At 40.8% G+C, this 24,452-nt stretch overlaps 2 protein-coding genes across 3 annotated transcripts in view; one reads left to right on the top strand and one right to left on the bottom strand.

Moving 5' to 3' along the window:
- Nucleotides 1–7,296: 7,296 nt before the first annotated feature.
- On the top strand, nucleotides 7,297–14,860 carry mrap2a (melanocortin 2 receptor accessory protein 2a; the record flags this gene model as incomplete). The annotated part of the gene is made up of 3 exons (XM_080038832.1): nucleotides 7,297–7,411; nucleotides 11,026–11,125; nucleotides 14,440–14,860. 3 exons carry the CDS (start codon nucleotides 7,297–7,299, stop codon nucleotides 14,858–14,860), a joined length of 636 nt encoding a protein of 211 aa, XP_079894958.1.
- Nucleotides 14,861–22,685: 7,825 nt separating this feature from the next.
- Nucleotides 22,686–24,452, bottom strand: part of cep162 (centrosomal protein 162) — a 41,380-nt gene continuing 39,613 nt past the window's right edge. For both annotated transcript variants that reach the window (XM_080039286.1, XM_080039285.1), the window contains 3 exons: nucleotides 24,261–24,359; nucleotides 23,601–23,735; nucleotides 22,686–23,008 (listed from right to left, as the gene is read on the bottom strand). In XM_080039286.1, coding sequence (XP_079895412.1) covers nucleotides 22,835–23,008; nucleotides 23,601–23,735; nucleotides 24,261–24,359 — 408 coding nt within the window. In that variant the 3' untranslated portion in view covers nucleotides 22,686–22,834. The remainder of the gene's footprint in view (nucleotides 23,009–23,600; nucleotides 23,736–24,260; nucleotides 24,360–24,452) is intronic.

Genomic DNA, 24,452 nt, shown 5'->3' with positions numbered 1-24,452 from the left:
ACCATCGTACTTCATTTAGCCTGGTCCTACCAGACCATCGTACTTCATTTCATTTGTACAGAAGTTCTGGAATCGCTCAATTGACAAACGTTTACTCACTTGAAGGCGGGTGTCTGTTGAAGTTTAAAACTATTGGATCTGCCCAGTGACACTCCTGATCTGCCAACCAATCGCATAACGTTTGGTCGTACATATAATTCACATTCAAAGGTTGTATACGGTTAGCCTGGTGAGACCAGCCCCATCTTTCGAGCTTTACATTATTTTCTCTGCCACACTTTTATTAAAGATATATATTATAGTGGAAAGCAGCTCCTGATTGGTTAGTGTAGATGTCAACCGAGCCTCCTGAGACCAGCCATATCTCACAAGCGTATTGGTCAGTCCATGTTGACATCAACGACTACGTACATGAACCAATCAGGGGCTGCCTTTCACTGACAGATGGGACCGGGCTCCGAGATGAGGCTGGGCCCAACGGTGCTAGCGTGTGGTGCTATCAAAGCCGGCCCAAGCCTTCATGGGGCCCTAAGCGGAATATGATTAGGGGGCCCTCTCCAATCGTAGCGCTGCCCAAATTATTGCCCTTTGTTAAATCTTATCCACACACCCAGTGTTTTCCCTTTAGTGCCTCCAATGTGCAGCTGGGTGAAAATATAAGACAGCCAAGATCTGAACCCTCCTAGGGGTGTCCGGGGGTATGCCCCCCCGGGAGATTTTTTTTTTTACGTTTTTAAAGTGAAATGCATGAATCTAGTGCACTTTGAGAGAAAAAATAAGAGGCTAAATCTGAGAAAGGAGACAAAAAATAAATTTGGAGACACTGGGTCGGATAAATTAGAAGCTATTGAAGAAAGGCACATGGATTTTGCATAAAAAAAATATTAATAAAATAAAATATTATGGAGGGCTTGGAGCTCTTTATCTTTTACGGGACATATCTTTCTGTAATATAATGAATGCATGTAAATGCAGTGAGAGGAACAAAGCAGAAGAACTCTTGTCCAGCTACTGTATCTTTTTTTCCACAGACGAGGCTGAAATAGGCTATAGACTATACACAGTGCATGGGCAACTGAGGGCAGCCCCATTTCCAAATGTTTTTAAATAAACTCAATACACACTGTGCATGGATGTGAACGTGACATGATCAGTTAACCTCGGATTACCTCCCAGATAAACTTATTAAATTATTAAGCTATTAACTATCTAGACCAAAACATTGTATTCCTTTTTGTATGATAACTTACAAAATATGATTATAAATATGATTCGATTTCAATATCAAACACACAAACTAAAAAAAATAAATAATCGGGGGCCCCAAGCAACCGCTTAGTTGGCTTATGCCTCGGGCAAGCTCTGGGTGCTATGCAGGTTTGACTTTATAAATCTTAATCAATCTGACTGAAAAAGCAAGAAAATGAAAGACATTTTACAGAGTGTAACTATGACTATCTACTCCTGTCTGCCTGACTGAAGCATCTAAAATAGCATCAGTGTAAACATGATTTCAAACATGACATCGTTTGTCCTTCCATTCACCTGATGTGAGTACATGTCATAACATGCACGTATTCTTTAAGTTTCCTTTGCAATAAAATGTCAGCACATCTTTGTCTTAGCATTCAGGATCCTACTTGTGTGTATGTGTGTTCCAATCAAGCAGGTGTTTGTGTATTATTGTCAGAATGGCTTTTATATCCATTTTTGCAAATGAACACTCCATAATGGTACCTAATGATTTATTTGACACATTGATATCAGTTTCACACTGTTTCTTGTGTGTTGTTCTTCTGCCACGAGTCACAGTCTCATTTCTCCAGATCATGAGGCATGGGTCAGAGTTTCAATTGAAGACTGCACAATATATATACAGTATATATATAATAGGGGCGACTGTGGCTCAGTTGGTAGAGCAGGTCGGCCGATGATCAAAGGGTTGGAGGTTCGATCCCCGCCCTGCCACCTGTGTAACAGTTGTTGTGTACTTGGGCAAGACACTTCACCCACCTTGCCTTGTGTGAATGTCGATAGTTAGCCTGCTGTTGGTGTATGAATGTGTGTGTGTAACAGGTCTCCCTTGAAAAAGAGTCTTCGGGATTTACCTGTATAAATAAAGGTTAATAAAATATATATATATCCTGTTAATGAGTTCTTTCTAGATCCCAAAGTGTGCTTAAAAGGCTTGAACACCTTCTTTTGTATGTACTGGAGGTGATACATAAGGCCCTTGTTATGCCTCGGCACTACCATTGCAATGTGTTTTAAGATGCACAGGATATACTTCAAGGTTCCACCATTGGATGTTCTGATGCAGTGCCAAGAAAAAGAAGAGTGAACCCTTTAGAATTGCCAGGTTTTCTGCTTTATTTGGTAATAAAAATGTTATATGATTGCCATGAAAGGCATATAAAGACACAATGGACTCCAGTTGTAATAATGTAATTATGTGTTATGTTTTTATTGAACACACCCAAGACTGTGCTGGTGGGAAAAGAGAGTGATTGGTTGGATTAAATACCTGTTTGAACATCCTAGCAATGAACTCAGTCAAACCTGCACACTGCCTAGAGAGAATGTTGGCTTATTCCTCCTTCAAAATGTGTCCCGCTATGAACAGCAAGCTATATCTTTTCAAAGTTTTGTATGACAAAGTATCTTACATAGATGCTACCCTGTTCCAATGACTCATTTAGTCCTATGGTACTTTTTTAAAAATGTTTTTAAATACTTTATGTTTTTTTGTTGTTGTTGAGAACATACACACCTTCTACAAAAAAGGAACCCAAAAACAAAAGACAAAATAAAATAAACAACTAACATGGCATACTCTACTTTACAGGTTTGTAAGGACTTCAAATTACATTTTCTACACTGTAGGCAAATGTTAAGCAGAAAATGTAAAGTAAATGAGGTGTCATGTAGGTCCCTTCATTACTGTTCTATTGTCAAGGAAAGGCTTCCATATCTGTTTAAACGCCTCTGCTTTCCCTGAAATCTCATAACGAATGTTCTCCATAAAGTATAGCCTTCTGGCCATCTCTTTATTCCAAACCTTAAGAATCTTTTCTTTTGCGATCACCATCCCATGGATGGACAGAGCATTCCAATGACTTAACGTCTCTGATTGTTGTGAAGAGCCTAGAATGGGCTGGGATGGAGGATGTGGCCCTAACACGTTTGACCAGAAATTGTGGAGTCTGGAACAGAACCAAAACATATGAGTCAGGGTTCCATCAGAGTGATTGCACCTAATGCAAAGGGGTGAGGAGGAGGGATAGAATAAGTGTCATTTGCTCAAAGTAAGTATTAACATGTTTCTGATTTGGTTGCTAAAGACATGATATAAAGTCACATACAAAATCTTAAACATTTGCTGTGTCTTGATTCCTGTCCGACTAGGTCCGCTGCCTTCTGTCCCGGCTGTCCCCCTCATCCACTTCCTTCCTGTGGCTGTGATGTCAGTCTGTGCTGCTCACAACAGTAGAGCATCTGGATGAAGACTCCACTGGAATACCTGGCTCTCTGGATGGCTCCATCCCTGTGTGCAACCCCATGAAGATGTTCTGCGTTCCAAATCCCATGCACTTTCTTTTTTCTATTCTACATACTGCAGCTGACCATAAAGAGTACATAGTTTGCATGCAGTATGCTACAATTGGGAACTTACTTCCAAAACATCACCCCAGTCCTCAAAAAGCTCCACTGGCTCCCCATCTCTTACCGGATCCAACAAACTCCTGGTCCTCACCTACAAAGCCCTCCACCAGTTGAGCATATCGGTTACTCAAACAGAATCATCTAAAACATTACTCTATGTGATGTAGGCTAGTTATAGTGGCAAGATTAGTTAAAAGTTTAAATGCCGATGGGATAGAAAATGCTGAAAAATAGCCTGAGTAGCAGATGTATTAGCCTATTTGTAGAGAGAGGGTCCTATGTGTTCGTGAATGGACTTCAGTTCAGCGGGACATATGTAGGGGGATTGCATTATGATTGTCATCAAGTCATATCTGAAATGTATCTTAAATTCCTTCTTTTTCTTCTCTTTTTTTAGGGAACATTGTCTTGTAATACATTCATAATATGGGGCTGATATGGTTAGAGATGAAACATCTTTCCTTGTCTTCTTCCCCACTGAATCATTGGAAAATGATTTCTTTAAAAAAAAAAAAAATCACTGAAATTTTAAAATCAACCTATTGACGTGGTTAGCTGTTTTGCATACAACGAAGTTTGTTGTTGAGAATATAATTTCAATGCCAGGATGCTTATAAAGAAAGAAAAAGACATAGGCTACACATCTCCAAGTGCCGTGATGTAGGCTATACAAACATTTTTAAAAAAGCCTATTAATCATCCAAAAAAGCGGCAGTGACACATCACAATCTCACTGAACTGCGGCCATGTCACGGTGCAGTCAATGACTCATGGCTAAACTCCTTGAGACACAGACACCGTAACACCAGGGGGCTGCACCAACTTAACTAAGCCTGGTCGTAACTGCTAAGTAGGGCTTAGTTAAGACCAGGCTTAAGAATGGACCTAACGCCGGTTGCACCAACGGGACTTCCGCCTTGTCTTAACTACGCCCGGTCTTAGCCATAGAGACAGTGCGCAACGCGTCATAATCAATCTTAGCACAGCCTGCAGATGACCTCACTGAATGATGTGGCATAGTGAAGGGATAGCTGGGTGACACTGAAATACAAAAATGGAGTCTGCCGTTTCATGTGTCCATGTGTGCTTGTGTATGGTCATATCCGCGCGAAAGGCCGCGATTTGCTGTAAATAAATGTCCACATGTGTCTCCAAGTGTCTCTGTAGGTTATTTAAAAAGAAATCAAGCAAATAGACTAATAATAACGTTAATGAATTATTGGTTATCGCATGACAGAAGGCCTATTGGCCTATAATAATAAAAAAACACCACCTTAACTATGTTTACAGTTTAAAAATGTTTTGAATGAAATGCAAACCTCAGTGAATCATTTGCTCTTGTTTCTCTGTCCTGAGATTCACACAGACTGAGCAGTCTTGTTTAAATGTTACAAATTGAGCTAATAAACTGAACTTTGAATGTTTTTGCTGCAGAAGTTATCTCAGCTAATTTTTGTTATCTAATTTGATAATAAGGTGATTGTATGCAGAATGCTCGTGTCAGAAACTCATACAGTGGTTTTGTACAGATAAATAAATAAATATTGGCAGGTTCTCAATAGTATTTCAATTTAGGGGGGGCGCGAAAAAATTTCTGTCCCCTAGGGGGGGGCATGACAGAAAATAATTGAGAAGCACTGGCCTACAGCATATTATGTATAACAAAGTAAATACAACAGATCGTGACAATGGGGGGCATATACTTTACATGTCAACAAAGGCATTGAAAAGTGATTGAATAACATTTAAAACATTTAAAAATATTATTCCGAATTCAAATGTAGGCTATTTCATTAAGAAAAAATGTAATTATATAAAGTGCTCCAGTTTTGTCCAATGAAAATATTTCTATTCCGTTAGATTTAGATTCAATAAGAGACAGTTTTGGAGAGAAAGAGATAAAATGTGGTAGAGAGGGGAATGACATGCAGAGAACGACCCGGGATAGATTTGAACCCGGGTCTACGGTGAATGAGGACTGAGCCTCTATGGGGGACGCTCTTACCACCATATACAAGTGTTTTTTTTAAATACATTTTTTATTTTTTACATATCTTATGGCAGTAACTTCAACTATCCCTGCTGATAAATCAGTTCGCACCTCTAGTCGGTCATTCTCATCATGTCACACACACACACACACACACACACACACACACACACACAGGTCCCAGGAAATTATGTCAGAGATCTTTAATGTCCTTACTGGTCAAATAAAAATATCCCCTAGACAACAATCCTTTGATGGTTTTGTATACACCCACTATAGGCCTATAGGATCAGTACAAATACAAATCTTTGTTTCTTTGTGGTACAATATATTTGCAATCTTTGAACCGATACAATTGCCTATTTTCTTTTCTGACAAAACTATCACAAGCCACATATAGGCCTTCATGCAACACAAAACAAGCACCTCCAACAATACAAATAACATCAGATGGTATAGACCTACAACAGCAGACAATCCATATTATTACTGTGGAGAAGGTGTGAGGGTGGGCATCGTCGATTTGGGTATATTTTTAATCATTCATCTCATGTTTATCATTGCCTACTGCTTTGCTGCTATATGGTCTTTCATGCAAATAAAGCTGAGAGAGAGAGAGAGAGATACAGACAGAGAGAGAAAGAGAGAGAGAGAGAGAGAGAGAGAGGGGGGGATAACAGTGTTTGTGTTGCTCAGTGTGCTGGAAAACTTTAAAGTGTGGGTTACTGAGATGAGTTGCGGTCTATGTCAGGAATCTCATAAAAACAGTCTAACGCGCCCCACACACATCCTACCTCTACTGCGCGTCTACCTCGCGTCTGCGTCTGACTTTTGGTCACAGACTGTGAAATCAACGTAGAGCGAGCACACATCCAACCTCAGACGCACTGCTGAGGCGCGTCGGAGGCACGTCTGCAGCGCCGCTCCCCTTCACCTCAGGAGGCTCGCCTATTTTTTTCTGAGAGCAGCGCGTCTCTCTCGCGTCTCTGTGCTTTAACTGATAGAGAAATACTCTGCTGACAGTCATACCAGCAGCATTCACTCTAGTTACACGTTTACCCGGTGTGTTTATTTCAAAATAAAACATCCCTCAGTCGTATACGCGAATAATCCCTTTATTTCACGATTTAATTGTGCAATCAAAATCCGAGGGATTTAAAACCTAATTTTCAATTAGTTCTGGCATTTCATTTTTGGATAAATGACACATATAGAGATCCAATATAGTGAAGAAATAAAAAAGATCATGATGAGCGCAACAGTTTTCCGTTGCTCTATCTGTGTCTACGGCCTTCTTCTTCCCCGACCACACCCCCCTCTCTCTCTCCCGTATAAATCAGTAAAGTGATTTTTGAAATACTCTGCTGAGAGTCATATTGACTTCATACTGGCAGCTTTCGCTGTAGTTTCACCATTTCCTGGTGTGTCCCCTTCAAAATAAAACTTCCAACAAGCAACAGCAGCTGCTGAGACGTTGCATGTGTGTCCGAGAAAAGTCCGAGAGAGGCAGCAGTAAGGTAAGGCGACGCGCTCCAGAGGTAGACGCAGGATGTGTGTGGGGCGCGTAAAGCTCAGACTGGTTCATGCTCTCTCTGTCTTTCTCTCTCTTCCTCCCCCTATCTCCCTCTGTCTGTCTGTCTGTGATGTCAGGCGCTGACGCTCCAAACGGTAGCGTTGCTCCAGGCCCGGACTATGAATGGATGTATGAATACTACGAGGATGAGCCGGTGTCTTATGAAGGACTGACCGCCCACCGCTGTGAGTAGCTGTTGCTGTGTTCCATTGCCCCACACACTGTTGAGTGTTATAATAGCCTGGGAAAGTTCATTATTGACCTTTGGAGCACACGTTTAACCCAAGTGTGGCTATATCAAATTCATAAACTGCTGTTCTACACTATTTATTTTAGTCAGATTTTATATATAAATTAACACGTAGCCTACGATGATCTACACGATATTGAAGCGTTGTCATAGACTGGTGCTCCACCCAACAGTAGCCTATACAGTGCTGCTTGAAAGTTTGTGAACCCTACATAGATATTTAATTATTTTCCTTAAAAATCCTAAACTAAACATATAAATGATAAGTTATACTCCAATTCATAACATTGACTTTTCACATGAAGGATTCAAACAACAACAAAAGTATATGTTGTCATTGTTTATTGAATGAAAAGAGATTGATTTAAAGAGCACCTATTATGCTTTTTCAACTTTTATGACCTATACACATTGTTGTAATGATTTATAGTCATGTTTAACCATACTAAAGTGTCAAATAATGACTTTTTTTTATTTTTTATTTTTTATTAACCTTTATTTTTCCAGGAATATACTCATTGAGATTCAAAATCTCTTTTTCAAGAGAGTCCTGGCCAACAAGGCAGCATAAAAACATAAAAGTTTCACATTAAAAAACAAAATTTCACACTTAAAACAAGACACAAAACACAACAAAAAGTAAATAAAAATAAAATAAAAAGTCACAAAGCATCAATCTCATTGGCAGTAAGTCAGTGTTCAGTAACCGGGCATGTACAGTTTGCGGTTAAATAGTCCTTAATCCTGCTTTTGTAATTGTTCATGGTGATAAGGGATTCAAGTTTAAGGTGTTCCTGTAGCTTACACCATGATGAGGGGGCAAAAGATTTAAAGGCACTTTCACCAAACGCAGTGCGAGTCCGAGGAACGTTATACATAATCAAACTGCTAGACCGAGTGATACGAGCACTGTTTTTAGGAACCATTAGAGAACACAAATAAGGAGGCAGATCGTACAAAATTGCCTTATAAAGGAACATATACCAGTGTTCCATCCTACGGGTGTATAAGGAAGACAGACCAACTTTCTCATACAATTTACAATGGTGCGTTCGGAATCCAGAGTTTGAGACAAACCGTAATGCTGCATGGTACACAGAATCTAGCAATTTCAGAGATGATGAGTTTGCGTGCATATATAAAATATCACCGTAATCAATAACAGATAAAAAAATGGCTTGGACAATTTTCTTCCTGGCACAAAAAGAAAAACAACATTTATTTCTGTACAAGAAACACAGTTTCATTCTTAGCTTTTTAGTAAGACACTCAATATGATGTTTGAAAGAGAGATTTTCTTCTAGAAAAAAGCCCAGGTATTTGTAAGTTGCGACTCTCTCGATCACTTTGTTGTTTAGAGTAACAATCTGGTTGTCATCCATATCAGATGTTTTCTTACTTCTTGTAAAGCAGATCATTTTGGTTTTGTCAATATTTAGTACAAGTCTTAATCCATGTAGGTTTTCCTGAACAACATTAAAAGCCGATTGGAGGTCCTTAGTTGCACTTGCTAAGGATGAAGCAGAGCTATACATAATGGTGTCATCTGCGTAAAAATGGAATTTTGTATTTGTAACATTGCAACACAAATTATTAATATAAACTGTAAATAAAATAGGACCCAAAATGGATCCTTGCGGGACACCATAGTGTATATTCTTACAGCTAGACGATAAACCATCAGCTTGGACACTTTGTGTTCTATCGCTCAGATAGTTCTCAAACCATTTAACTGATTTTGAGGAAAATCCTATGTTCACTAGCTTCTGTAATAAAACAGAGTGGTCGACTGTATCAAAAGCCTTTGATAAGTCTAAGAATAGTGCAGCACAGTGTTCTTTCTCGTCAATTGCTGTTATTATGTCATTTAGAACCTTCATTGTAGCAGTGACAGTACCATGTTTCTTTCTAAACCCGGATTGCAGATCATTTAGAATACCATTTTTCGATAGAAACTCCTTTAACTGATTACTAACAAGTCCTTCCAAAATCTTGCCAAGCACTGAGAGTTTGGATATAGGCCTATAATTGTTAGGGTTTGCTGGATCACCACCCTTCAGCAATGGAACAACATAGGCTGCCTTCCAAATTTTCGGAATTTGACCATTTTCTATAGTCAGGTTAAAAATGTGGGTTAATGGTTCAGCAATAATCTCAGCAGCAATCTGCAACAAATGTGGATCCAATCCATCAGGGCCAGCTGATTTTTTAGTGTTTATCTTTTTAAGGGCATCACGTACTTCAGTAATTGTAATGGGAGTAACATTAAAGTCAAAAGGGAGCTTTTGCTCTGAGTAGGAGGAGCTTTGTGCCGTTTTAAGTGGCATTTCCTTCTCAAACAGCTTACCTGAGGCGATAAAATGCTGATTTAGAATAGATAACATCTTTGTTTTGTCTGTAATGATTTCATTTTCCACCCGTATTTCCTTTGGTAACATATTGTCACTTGTGCTTGATGACATGGACTTAAAAACCTTCCAGAATTTAGAAGTATTTTTCATGTCAGACATTTCTTTAATATAGTAGTCTGATTTAGCTTTACGTATCAGGGACATACATTTATTCCTAAAATGCCGAAAATGAATCCAATCAGACTGACTTTTGGATTTTCTTGCAGTTGCCCAAGCTAGATTTCGCTCATGAATTTTATCAGAAAGGTGATCAGTGAACCATGGATTGACACGTCCTTTAACCTTGTATTTTCTAAGAGGAGCATGCTTATTTGTAATGTCTAAGAAAAGTGATTTGAAGTAAGACAAGGCCATATCAGGGTCGGGCATTAAAATAACTTTTGCCCAGTCACATAAATAAAGATCATGTAAAAAGGCTTGCTCACAAAAAGATTTAAAATTAATTTTGGTTATGATACGTGGTTTTACTTTTGGAAGCTTCATGTCTCTCACTGCAGCAATTACACAGTGGTCACTGATGTCATTTGCAAACACAGCAGTGGCTTTATATTTGAGAGGACAGTTTGTCAGAAACAGGTCAATGCTTGCATGCATTTAGACGTATTCCCTGCTGACCGTCTGGGGTTGCTGTGCAGAGCGCTAAACTTCAAATTTCCGGGATTTATCTACGTAGATCAATCTGGATTTTCCATGTATGGTAATGCTGCAACGCGCTCCGGCACGCTCCTGCCATGCCCCCACCTGCCTGCTCAAATCTGCCCACGCACCGCTGAAAGTCTTCCGGAAGAAAGGTAACCAATCACAACGGAGTGGGGTTGGCAGGAGGGGGATGAGGGGGCGGAGAAGGAAGAAGCCCAGTGTTGACAGAGAATGTTGACAGCGCCCAGATGAGATGAGTTTCCCAAAAATCTGCTGTGATTCGTGTCAGGTTGCTCTATAGGAGTCATTAATGAGAAATTAAGACCAGAAAAGTAGTATAATAGGAGATCTTTAACAAAAAGTCTGGGTGCAATCTCAAACTCCACTGTCATGATTACTAGGGATATGACTTTTGTAATGAGTTGTGTTGCCTGATTATTGAATAGAGTACCATCAGCGTGTATCATATCCTGTGTCCTGTTTTTATTTCATTGTGTAGACTCTGTAGTGATTGGCTTCTGGGTGGGCCTGGCTGTCTTTGTCATCTTTATGTTTGTCCTGCTAACACATCTGACCAAGACTGGAGCTACACGCCCTGAGTGAGTCACTGTCAATCACGTCTGATAAATGCAACCGGCTTCACTGGAACCTACTGTCAAAATACAAACACACTGAAGTAAATCAAATGCTAACAAGTCAAACTAAAAGAATGTCTCCACATAGACATGAACACTCAGGCAGAAAGGATCAGAGTGAATTGAAATAAATCATGTGCGGATAGCATGATGCAAGTTATCGCTTCCATTTTTCAGATTCATTATTAGTACGCAGAACCCAAAACTTTAAGTTACATAACATATGACAAGCTATCTCAACAAAAGACTGTTTGTTGGGTCAAATGTTGTCAGTTTTCCTTCAGAAGAGTTTTAGTTTTAGTTTTTTTTTAAATCTAGTGCAGACAGTAGGCCTACCTTTAATGTTGAGTTTTCCTAAAGCCCCTATGGGCTGCAACTGTTTGCAACAAGTTGGAGACTGCATTCGCGAGGGAGTCTCTAAACTGTCTTGAAACGTTTGCTGGGGTCTCAATTTCCTCGCATGAGTCGCAGAGCCGCGCAGTCCTGTTGCTTGAATTTTGAACATGTTCAAAAAATGTGTGCGACAAATGTTCCCTCAAAATAGTCTCAGGTTGCGTTCCGAATCGCATACTCTTTCTTTTTTCTATTCTACATACTACATCCGACGATAAAAATAATCTAGTTAGGATGCAGTAGGCATACTATTGGGACATACTTTTCTCTCTTATTTCATCATAACATTGCGCCTTGATCTTGCCTCTTGCTTTTATATCCGTCGCATCCCCGTTTGTTTTCATATGGAGGCTTCGTCGATGTTACGGCACTTCACGTGCGCACTGGATTGTGGGTCAGAATCGCCCAAATAGGATGCACTTTTCAACACTAACAATCTTGGCCGCATGAAGTAGGACATCCGGGTACTTCTAACCATCCTAAATCTGGCCACAAGAATCGGGACATCCTAAATCTTTTTTCTACACACTATATAGTAGAAAGTATGCGATTCGGAACGCAACCTCAGAGTGGTCGCAGGTGTGTCGCACGCGTCGCAAATCCTTCTCAATTTATTCTCTGCGATTCATAAAGTGCTAGAAGTGTGAGACAACTTTGAGAGGGTTTGGCGATATATGAAACTAAATTGCGACTGGTTTGAGACAAAAATTAGACTGACATTCCGTTCGTGCAGTGCTCGCCAGACGTTCGCGAGACATAGGGGTGAACGGGGTAAGTAGGCACACTTTTTACTCTAGTGAGAATTGCTTATCACCTAAACATCTTTCAATAGTCATTCCTACATTAAATTGAAGCTTAAGGTGTTGGCTTGAGATGTGTACCCCTCACTTTTTTATCTTATTGTAATAAAGAAGAAATTAATCATCAAAGACACCCTTACACATTGTGACAACCAACCCCATCAAGGGGTCGGTTGTCAAACACTATGGGGTTGTTTGTCACAATGCTATTATGGGAATAATCTTAAAAAGAAGGCAAGAAAGTAGAACTAAATTTGAAAGTTTAATTGCATTGTCAAGTTGACAAATAGGCCTACATAACTTACTGTAGCCTTGGCAGCTGGTCTAGTTTGGGATGCACTGGGTTGTTTTGATTTTGTTGCCCTTTTTTCTTTTGCATGCTAGCTGCCTTTTCCTGCTCTATTCTTTCCTTCTCTGGGGTGTCAGTGAGGATACAGCTTGACCATTTATTTCGTTATTGGGTTCCTTTTCTGGCTGCAGCGTTGAGATAACATGTGACAACCAACCCCCATAAAAAAGTGACGACCAACCCCAACTTGAATTTCTTGCTAGCATCAAGGCCAACAACCATCTGACAACTAATTAACTTGCTAACCACAATCTAAACTATAGTTTACCCTTCACACTTTGTATGGGTAACAAGTGTTTTGTTATAAACCCATTGTGTAAAAGCCTAGAAGAAAAATACTGAGGAGATAAAGATTTTCAATTTGACATGAAAAACACAAACAGTCGTCTCACCTCAAATTCAGCAGTCTAGCTCCAAGTAAGACTATGTAGGTGACCTCTGATCCCAATTCTGGATATTTACATACCAAAATTTCTCAGACAGCGCCTTCTGGTTCCGAGATATAACGATTGTGACAACCAACCCGTGTGACAAATTACCCCGTTCTCCCCTAAATGCGAGCTCCCAGCAAGTTTTGGTCCAGACACATGCAAACGTACCAACTCAGTGAGTCTGCAAGTGAAAATTGTCGCTAATTCGCATATTTTCTCGCAATTTTGTGTCTCCAACTTGTCGCAGCCCAGTGAGATAGGGGCTTAACCTTTTTGTTTTTTACAGTGCAGCTGACTCAGATGGAGAGCCTAATCTGGCGTATTAGCAGCTCTGCTTATCAGAGCATCTAAAAGGAGTGAGTCAATGTTGACTGTGTCTGCTACATGGTGTGACAATACATCTAAAGCCAACAGAGAGAAGGCATACTGTTTACTGTGCCCACACTCACTGCTACAGTCCTGAAACTCTCTGATGCGATCTGTGTTTCAGTGTTTGGCAACCAGTCAAGATCCAACAGTCATCAGGCTGACATAGCATCTAGAGCTAGTGTTTCCTCAGTAACCACAGAACATTTCTATCATTGGAAATGTTGCTTGGATCTCTAGCCGTTACACAGTTGGACAAGTTACTTAGAAAGTGTACCAAGTGAATCTTTACTTATTACTTGTGTAAAAAGTTATGTAGGCTATTTAACTTTACTGATTACTTGCTATCAAAAGTACCAAGTTACATAGTTAGTTTACTTTTCTATCTAGGCTGCTATTACTTTCACAACAGCCATTTAGAAAGACACTTTATGACAATTTACCTTTACATGAAGAGACTTTTTCTAGTGTTTATTCCCATCAGTTTAACACCACTTTGCTGCCCTAACACAGACTTCAATAAATGCAATGTTAGCCTATATAGCCGTTTACTCAACGTTGAAAGCGTTTTGTGGCTCACACAAAGGTTTACAGCGGATCTCGACATTTCTTCCATCTTTCACTCACACTCAAGTACTGACATACTTCCTGCCATTAAAAGTTCAATTGTAATCCCTTACACTACTCATTACTGGGAACAGATATTACAGTAATCTATTACTGAGTAACAAGTTACCCAACACTGAGCATATTCTGTATAATATTTATATGACAATTATAAATCTTTGTGTAGAGTTTCTGGTTTGGATTAAATTGACGGTTTGTCCACTATGATTCCCAATAAACTTCAAGGACATGTCATCTTTAAAATATCCATTATCGGCACATCTCATTCCCGTGAACATACACTGTATCCTATGTCTCTGTGTGTCTTTTCAGTAGTCGGCCATGCCAGAAGCGGCCCCGTCTGATTGGATACATGGACACCACCGTCAACAGTGTGGCCCCTCCCACCCAGCCTAGAGGTGTGGTCTGGTCCTGCTCTCTTCTCCACTGCCATGGATCCACACAGGCTCAGCTGAGCTCTATAGCCCAGGGGACCACAGCAGCTGGTGGTGGGGGTGTATGCTGCCACACTATGCCCAGCGGCAGTGTGCAGGGGGAGGGCAGCACACTACTGCAGGAGCTAGCAGTGAGCGCTAACAGGCTGGAGAAAGAAGAAGCAGCTATCCTACTGCTGGACCAAAGCATCATTCCTAACTGTGTGAACCCTGACCAGAGCTCAGATGTAGGGGGGGAACATGGCCTGAGAATGGGAGAGCAACAACAGCCAGGCATTGAGGGAAGGCAGGAAGCATAAGGAACAAACTGACCCTGCCTTCCAATAGCCACAATGTCTGCTATTTATTTAGTATGGTAGAAAAAAGATTTAGGATGTCCCAATTATTGTGTTCCCCGGATATCCTACTAGCCTGGTCGACCAGACCATCATACTTCATTTCATTTGTACAGAAGGTCTGGAATCGCTCAATTGACAAACGTTAACTCACTTAAAGGCGGGTGTCTGTTGAAGTTTAAAACTATTGGATCTGCCCAGTGCCACACTGGATTAACCAACCAATCGCATAACATTTGGTGGCGACATGCGCCGGCTTCTGACTACAACTGAAACTGGCACACAACCTCAACGTCATTGTTCTCAGCCACTCCCTCTGTTCACTGATTGGACCGGTGAAAGAGAAAAAACCCACTAATATACCGCAGACCCAGACTGACTTTTGAAGGGAAATGAAAATTGAGCGGAAGTAGGTAGGCGGGCGGTGCCAGGCTAATGCCCTACTACATTTGGTCGAAATTTTAAGAGTTGAAATCATGGAACTAGTATGTTGAAATCAGCACGCTATCGGCGCAATTCTGACCAACAATCCAGTTCGTATCTGAAGTCGCTTCACATTGACGGAGCCTCTGTATGAAAACAACCAGGGATGAGACGGACATATAAGCAAGAGGCAAGATCAAGGCGCAATGTTATGATGAAATAAATAAGTAAAAGTAGGTCCCAATTGTAGCTAACTAGACTATTTTTATGGTCAGATGTACTATGTAGAATAGAAAAAAGAAAGAGTGTGCAATTTGGAACGCAGGGTGATTTCACATAGGCCTGGAGAGATAAGATCTAATTACTCAAAATGTTATTAGGCCTACACCGTGGACAACACTGGTTTGACTGTGACCAAATGTAGATGGATTGCATTATACAGTGGCGAGCAAAAGTATTCATACCCCTCCAAATTTTCTACATTTTGTCACGTTACAACCACATACTGTACATTTATTTTATTGGGATTTTATGTGAAACACCAACACAAAGTGGCGCATCATTGTGAAGTGGAATGAGTCTGGTTGTAACGTGACAAAATGTGCAAAATTTCAAGGGGTATGAATACTTTTGCAAGCCACTGTATATGCTCAACAGAAACAAATCAGCTGCAGTTATGTTAGGTTAGCAGCCTGGATACCAGCCCACTTGGTTAAAGGAATACTTCACCAATTCAGAACCGGCGTTCTATCATTATAAAATCACTATAATAATATAATGAATGAGGTTTTTCTTCCCTCAGTCTTCCCTTGGCCCAGCTGTCCTGTTAATCCTAACCCTACATTTTACCAAGTGTGATGTCACGCATGGGAAAATATAGGGTGAGACAATGAGACCATAAAACACTCTTTCTGCCTTTTCTCAGGCTAGGATGAACCGATTTCTAAAATGTTTGCACATTTATACTACATAGGATCTCAGAGTTCAATACACCTTCATATTCACACCGGTGAAGTAGGTCTTTAAGAGACACGCTTCATATAGATTACATCATCTCCCCGGTAGACAAAGATAGACAGTAGCAAAGGAGCCACACTCAACCAGATATACAATGTACTCACTAGACACATGAAAACATAAGGTGGCTATTATACTGTATATCACCCAAATGTTATGGAACCAGACAGTGAAGTTGTTTTGCTTGTTACTTTTGGACCAACCAAGCATTAAAGCAGAAGTAAGCGATATATTTTTCTTAATATACATGTATCACAGGTCTCTCATTCCTATTTGAGAGAACAGTACAAAGGGGGCGGGTCTTTAAAAATGTGCAGGAAAATTTGAATATTATCAACAACATCAGAGACCGTTTTATTCAATTGCGTCACTGACAAAGGCAGAGAAAGTGGTCCTAATAGTAGTTTCCTGTTAGCTGCTGTGCACATGTAGTAAAAATAAGCATTTTTATCTGTAGTATTATTTCTCACTGAAATCTAAATGTTGACAGTGTGATAGATAAGGCCTTGATCTGAGGATCCATCCCAACTGTGTCTACATTCAAAGTCAACTGTGTTTGAGAGCTGGATGCTAGGCTCCACAATGTGTGCACATGTTCTTGTTCATTCTTTTTCTATACATATTGTATTCATTTGAACATAAAGCACGTGGCATTCATTTCTTGTATGAATAAAACTAATTTGCTCTACAACTCACGTACTCCTCTTTTGGAGTAGCCAAGCAGTTTTAAAGTGATTGCTGTTATATGTCATGTATTATTCTAACTGCATGCAGAGGAATTTTATGGACATTGTGCCAGTTTTTATTTAGGATTGTTTTGGTCTGCTACTATTGTTTGGTTTAGCCGTTTAATAATAATAATAATTAATAATTCATTTTGTTTGAGGGCGCCTTTCAAAGCACTCAAGGTCACCTTGTAGGGCATAGTTAAAGCCACACCAGAATCTACAGTCAGCACTGAATTATTGCTACCCATGCCCATGCCATGCCATGCCCATGCCATGCCATACCATGCCATGCCATGCAATCTAGACCCAAGCCTGTTCCTTGGACTCTGTTTTTCGCCAAGTGTTTTTTGGAAACCTTTGCCCTGACTGCCTTCTTGTTGCCAACCTTTTTCAGTCTCCAACCTGTGAGTCTTGCCCAGGCAGTCCAGCCCAGCCCTTGTGTCTTGCCCACCTGTGTGTGAACTCTGCCTGTTTTCTGACCTTGGATTTTTGCCTAGCCCTGCCTGTACCTTTGCTATCCTTTTTGGATTTTGTTTCATATTTTTGGACTCCCTCTGTTGACGCCAGTGTTTTGCCTGACCTGCCTTTTGTTTGCTTCATTAAAACATCTTAAATTATTATTATTCTCCTGAGTCTGCTTCTGGGTCCACAAACCTTTTTGGCCTCACCGGCCCTGACAGTGGGAGGTTTAACTCAGCATGTTTTTGTTTCCAAATTGTTCATGAATTAAAACGCTTTATAAACATCACCCTTTTCTTTATATAGACTATTACTTTTTTAAATCGCACCTTGCATCAACCTGAAAGCCCATATTTACAGTAGGCAGCCTGGGCCGATAGAAGAGAAGGCTTTATATTTACAGAAAGCACAAAGAGCGCTTGCTGAGGGGCAGAGCTCATGGACGGTAACATTCAGAAGCAGTGACCCTCCGATGTGCCAGCAGCAGCATGAGAGAGGCGGACTCAGCACTAGGCTTGTTTACAGGCTTGAATAAGTGATACGCTACACAGAAAGTTGTCTAAGTCGGTTTGGATAAAGTAGGAAGTGCAAAGCTTTTGCACACAGCATTTACTAACAGAAAGAACAGGTTATCGTGTGAAAAAAGTCACCGAGTAGCGTTTTAACTGCCTTTGCAAAGGAAAGACTGCGCTCTGTGGACATGATAGACAAGTGACCACAGAAAAGCAGGTGATGGGTGAATCACCTGGGGCTGTCCCCGTGCCAACCCAATCAGAAGCTAGGAATGGTCCTGGTATAGTAAATACACATATTTTAATTGGCTGAAAAGATGAAAAAATTAGTTTTCTTCACTTTTGATTGGGTGGACAGGGGGTACATTTGGGTGGACTAAGCCCACCCTTGCCTCTGGCTATCTATGCCCCGAACACAAGTTACCCATAACTGAATTTAATTCAAACAATGGGGGCTATCATGTGAAGTTTTCTATATTCATAGCAAACCAAATTTCATTCAAATGTGTTCATAATCAGTGCTGAGGTGACCATTATGACGCATTTTTGACTTCTTATTTTTTGTTTAACATTTACCTTTAATTAAAACAATGTCTTAGAAACTTTTTAAGTAGAGTACGCCATGTTAGTTGTTTTGTATTTTGCTTGTGTGTTCACTTTTCCAGTTGTGTTTGTGTTCTTTAAAAAGAAAAAATCCAAAATAAAGTATTAAAAAAAAATTGTTCAGAATGAAGCGAGTAACAGTCTGTTTTCTTCTCCCAAACACTTTTTACCAACAACCCTTTGTTCGTGTATTGTATGTGTTTTCCTCCAAGTAGTGTAGCCGTAGCTAGCTGACCAAGCTGACGGCCGTTCTGCACTTCTGTAATTATTTGAAAGGGAGTTGTTACCAAGGGAGCGTTGTCACTCTAGAACTTTCACCACTTGATTCCACTAAATATTCCAATAGTCCACACTGCACTAGTAGTAGAGTAGAACTATAGTGATGTCATAATGGGTTAGAATAGATCTATAGCCGTGTCATAGTGGGTTACAGTAGAATTGTAGTGATATCTGTAGTGATTCATTCCACAGGTCCTCACTGAATGATCTGTGATGTCACGTTTGACATCATAAATCACTGGTCGAAAGTCTATAAATAGGACCTTTTTGAGCCTTAAAACTAGCTCCTCGTGCCGTTGCCTAGACCCCTGAGCTTGCTCCTGGGACAACCTGGCCCGGTGGCCAAGGCCTTAATACGAGTGATGGGCGCTCCGGTAGTAAGGAGTTGGCGGTGGAATTCAGGAAAATAACCTGAAAAAAAACCTGTGTCCATGGAGGGGGACACAGGTCAGATGTCAATCACAACAACAAAAAGGAAAACAACAATACATCACAGGCCACCACAGACTGGTAAAACATCTGCAACCGTTTTTTGCAGATGTTAAAAGACCCCAGCCGTCTTATAGGAAGTACTACGGCCTGAAGTGTCAATGGGTTTTCTCCGCCAGATTTTTGGCGGCCCATTATTTCAGTTGTAGTCTGAAGCCTGCGCATGACATATGTCATGACCAAACGTTATGCGATTGGTTGGCAGATTCAGAGTGGCCCTGTTTTTTCTTAATGCCTTTGTCATGGGAACACACTCACCCAGGAACAACAGCTGGCGTAGTAAAAACACTACTGCAAAGGGGCCGCTAGAATTAACACAAACTGAAAATTCTTCGGATCACCTTTAAATTGTAATTTAGTTGATGTTGATCTGTCAATACATCATAGAGGCGAACCAATTTCGTCTAAATTCAGATGATTCGTTGTATAAATGTGTATTAATAAAGAGAATGCATGAACGCAAGTCTAAATTAAGTTCAATTACAGTGAGAATAAATGGATGACAAAGCCTTAGCTCCTGAAAGAATCTTTTAGATGAACTCTAAGCAGCGGTCATATGGGTCACTGTGAACTTTCATGACTTTTACCATCTCTACATACTTACATACATACATTACTTTCATCACTGTTTTGTATGTTGCTTGTGTGTTCACTTTTCCAGTTGTGTGTTTGTGTTCTTTAAAAAGAAAAATCCAAAATGAAGTATTAAAAACATTCTGCACATGCGCGACTCATATCGTGCAGGGGACTCACATCGTCACAAAGGCCACTGAGTGTTGTCACTCTAGAACTTTCACCACTTGATTCCACTAAATATTCCAATATTCCACACTGCACTAGTAGTAGAGTAGAACTAGTGATGTCATAATGGGTTAGAATAGAACTATAGCCGTGTCATAGTGGGTTACAGTAGAATTTTAGTGATATCTGTAGTGATTCATTCCACAGGTCCTCACTGAATGATCCATGAAGTCATCTCTGACATCATAAATCACTGGACATTTCTCTATAAATAGGACCTTTTTGAGCCTTAAAACTAGCTTCCAGGCTCCCTTTATGGGGCCAGGATGGAACGCTCTGTGGCCTTCAAACCTTGAGTAGAGGATGGATAAAGGACGATCTCCTCGTGCCAGTGCCTAGTCCCTTGAGCTCATGGGACCGCCTGGCAGCTCAAGTCAATAATAAGGCTTGACGCTTAACAGCTCAATGCATACCTGCGTGGCTAAAAAGCCCCACAGGTATGTCTATTGGCTAATTGAGTGAAAGGCGCTCTAGTCGAAAGGCCTACGACTGAGTGCAACAGAGCTGACCAATGAAGGAGGAATCAGGAGCCTGGTTGGTTGGAGACCTCACTAGCTGGTGCCAAGGACCAAAGGAGATGGTGGTGGACTTCAGGAGGAAACAACCACACCTCCAGCCTGTGTCCATGGAGGGGGACACAGGTTAGAGGTCGATGTGGAGACGGTCCAGACCCTTTCTTTATATGTCCATGGTCCAGACCTACAAATATCTGGAGCTGCAGCCGGACGACAGGCTGGACTGGACAACACTGACAACAAGGGGCCGAGCCGCTGTGCTATACGGTGGCCCTGAAGTGTCAATCACAACAACAAAAAGGAAAACAAGACAACTTCCTCCCCAATACATCACAGCATGAAAGAGGACACACTGACCATGATAGCACTGCTACCACAAGCTTTCCACATCAGTATAACAACCATCTGCCACCTTCTATGAAAAGTTAAATATTTTATTTTCTAATTTTCTTAGACAATAATAAACATACAAGATATAGATACAGATACAATATACAAAATAAGTTGCACAACACCTTCACAAATACACCTCAGAACTCAACGAAACATCACAGTATCTCTGGATTGAAAATCCACTATTGCTGGCAGGAATACTGATAGGCTATTTAGGCGAAAAAATATCAAATTTATGTATTAAAAAAAACCTGTTGAACACATCATGCATTCGACCTTGATTGTTGCTGTGTGGGTTTCACGGTTCTGCCTACTACCCGCCCTTCTTCTGCATGATCTGCGCCAGGTTTTCCGCTCTGCCCTTTATGCTGTTTGACTGACAAGGGAGACAACCAATTATCATTGTCCTCTGCTCCACACCTGAATCCACTCTCCTCATCAGCCTTGCCTTTAAAAGAACAAAAAAAAACAATAATAAAAAAACAGAACAAGACACATTTAAACAATTTACACAGGTGGGGTGAAATGGGTGATAGACAATGATTAGACAGAATATGCCGGTTTAAAAAGATGTGTTTTGTGATGGGACTTGAAAGTTGTGGTTGGCAGAATTATGGATGTCAGGTGGGAGGGCGTTCCAGAGGTGGGGGGCAGATCGGCTGAATGCCCTGGACCCCATGGTAACCAGGCGGGCGGGAGGCACAGTGGGCTGAGTGGAAGAGGAAGACCGGAGAGTGCGGGTGGGTGTGTTGGTGTGTAGGAGTTCACAGATGTACAGTATGGTGGAGTGAGGTTGTGGAGGGTCTTGAAGGTGAGGAGCAGAATCTTGAAGTGGATGCAATATTTGACCGGGAGCCAGTGAAACTCCTCAATGTCGACCAATGCTTTCATTTCATTTTAAATATAGAAAATGGATCATCATCTTGTAGTGTGAATCCTCCGTTATGCACAAGTCCCAGAAGAAAACAACTGACCACCAATTTTAGTTTGGGTAAAGATTGTCTTTTAAACAGCAGCTTCCGGACACAGAAAACAGGTTCATTTTGTCCACTGACAGCATGGCATATATAGGGAATGTCCTTTAATTAGGTTTTTTTTTAAACATTACCGTTTGTTCCAGCAAAGTCTGAGGTTACTTGTTTACTTTGAATAAATAGTCAGGGTCCTAGGGATGGAGGTTGTTTGACTGGCCAACATTTTGCACAACATGTTGTGCCCGAAAACGTACACATTTATTAGATTGAAAGAATATCTGTGATACCCTAAACATTTCAATGTTGCTTTTCTATGTTTTTACAGGGACCAACCTAGGTTTACTTTGTTAAATATGCACTTTGATATTCAGTAGATATATCCTCCCTTACTACAGCATGGGAAAAAATAAAAGCTGTCATTTTGGATTGAGGTGAAATGGATGTGAATACATCGAGCGTATAAAAGGAGTAACTGAAACAACTGATTAAGAACAAAGAAAACATTTATTTTCACTGCAAATTAAATAAAGTAAAATCATTTAAATAGAAGTAGAAACTAGCTACAAATTATACACATGCACGTAATAAATGGTCCCAGTATGCATATAAAGATATTGTGTTTATAGACTCAAGGCCCATAGGCTTTAGCTGAACTACTGCTGGGATATTGCTTATTGCTAATGTTGTCTAGTGTGTTCGTGTGTGTGTGTGTGTGTGTGCATGTGCGTGCGTGCATGTGTGTGTGTTATCTGGACATGATGAGTCCCTGTGTCTGTAGATGTCTCAGTATGTCCAGTATAGAGTCCAGCTCCAGTCTGAAGGCCTGCAGCTCTCTGCTCCTGTCCTGAGCCACACTCCTCCAGCGCTCCGTCTCTGTCAGCTGCTCAGCCTGTACTGTCTGCCACGAGCTGCCAATCACCTGCAGGGGAGGAGGGAGGGGGGAGGGGGGAGGGAGGGGCACACTTTACCCTTATGCAATGGTCTTCAACTGGGGGGCGGTGGAGGTACCACAGGGCGTTCCCTAAAATTATTTAAAATGTTCCTTTATTTATTTTTATTTTTTATTTTCAATTTTAAAAAAATATCAATTTGTTGTCAGTTGCCAGGCTTAAAATGCAACACATTTCCTCTGTTTGCACAACTGAAAGGCATTTTTAACTTATTTCAAATAATATATACACACACTGCGGACAGGTAGCGGATGATGAGTAGATATGAGCTGATTTTGACAAAAAGTGTTCTAGATTATATTACCTCGTATGCCTTTTAAAAGGTTGATTCAAGGCATTTGAACACTAATCAAGGTCTTATTGTTTACATGAATGAATTCAATACCTTTTTAAGAATCTGTAGGAACAATTTCTCTATCACGGCATGATAAAATAGCATTATGACCCTCTCTCCAACTCCAAACACAGTGTGTGCATGAGGTAGAGTGGTTGTTGGATCCTTGTACATACAGGATCTAGGCTGATTAGACATCAAACAGCAAGCGGTGGTTGCTTGGTTACCTGCTGCAGCTCTCTCTCTCTGTGTTGGTGTCTGAGCTCCATGTGAACCATCTTCCTCTCCAGAGCAGACAGCAGCTTGACCTCCGGGCTCTGACAGTCTTTAGCTTCCTTCAGCTCCTTCAGCAGTCTGCTTAGCTAAACACAGGGTGGAACAGCAAAGGCTTAACAGCTGCACTATGCATGTGTGTACATTTGCAGAGCCTGCAGTTAAAGGTGAGGTAAGCGATTTATTTATGTTAATATAAGGGTTAAATCGCTCTTTATTTATACAGTGATCACTCTCAGTCACCCGCTCTACATGTAAGCGGCAAATAAACTTTTCGGGGATCCCACTACTAATAACCAATCAGAAGAGAGAACGCTACAAACCGGCACCCGTCTCACTTCCGGTGCACGTGCAGAGCAACAGATGGGTGAATGTGTATGAGCCTACAATGGCGGAGCAGGTAAAAATCCTTCCCAATTTCTGTTTTGATGGTTTTTATCATGTTTTATCACACTTATGGATCTGAGATGATGCTAGATAACTCGCTGCTTGAAGACCGCATTGCATTAATGTGGTGACGTAGGGACGAGGGAGGGGACTGCTAACTGCAGTCACTGACAGGAAGTTATCTAAACTGACCATTCTGCTTACTGAACCTTTAATATGAACCCTACCTGTGTCTGCAGAGCGTCTTCTCTGGTCCTGGATATTGCCAGAGCATCTTTGGTTCCCTGCAGTTCTTTCAGCTGCTCTTTCAGGTGTTTCACTGTGATCTGCAAGTGAATATAAAATGGTAAATCAACAGAGTCCTTCTCCTCCTGTTGACATGACAGTGGTTTGGTGTGTGTGTGTGTGTGTGTGTGTGT

The sequence above is a fragment of the Ammodytes marinus genome (genome assembly GCF_949987685.1).
Source record: "Ammodytes marinus genome assembly, chromosome: 13".
In the NCBI taxonomy this organism is placed as follows: Eukaryota; Metazoa; Chordata; class Actinopteri; order Uranoscopiformes; family Ammodytidae; genus Ammodytes; species Ammodytes marinus.
This window is presented reverse-complemented; position numbering and strand designations above follow the sequence as displayed.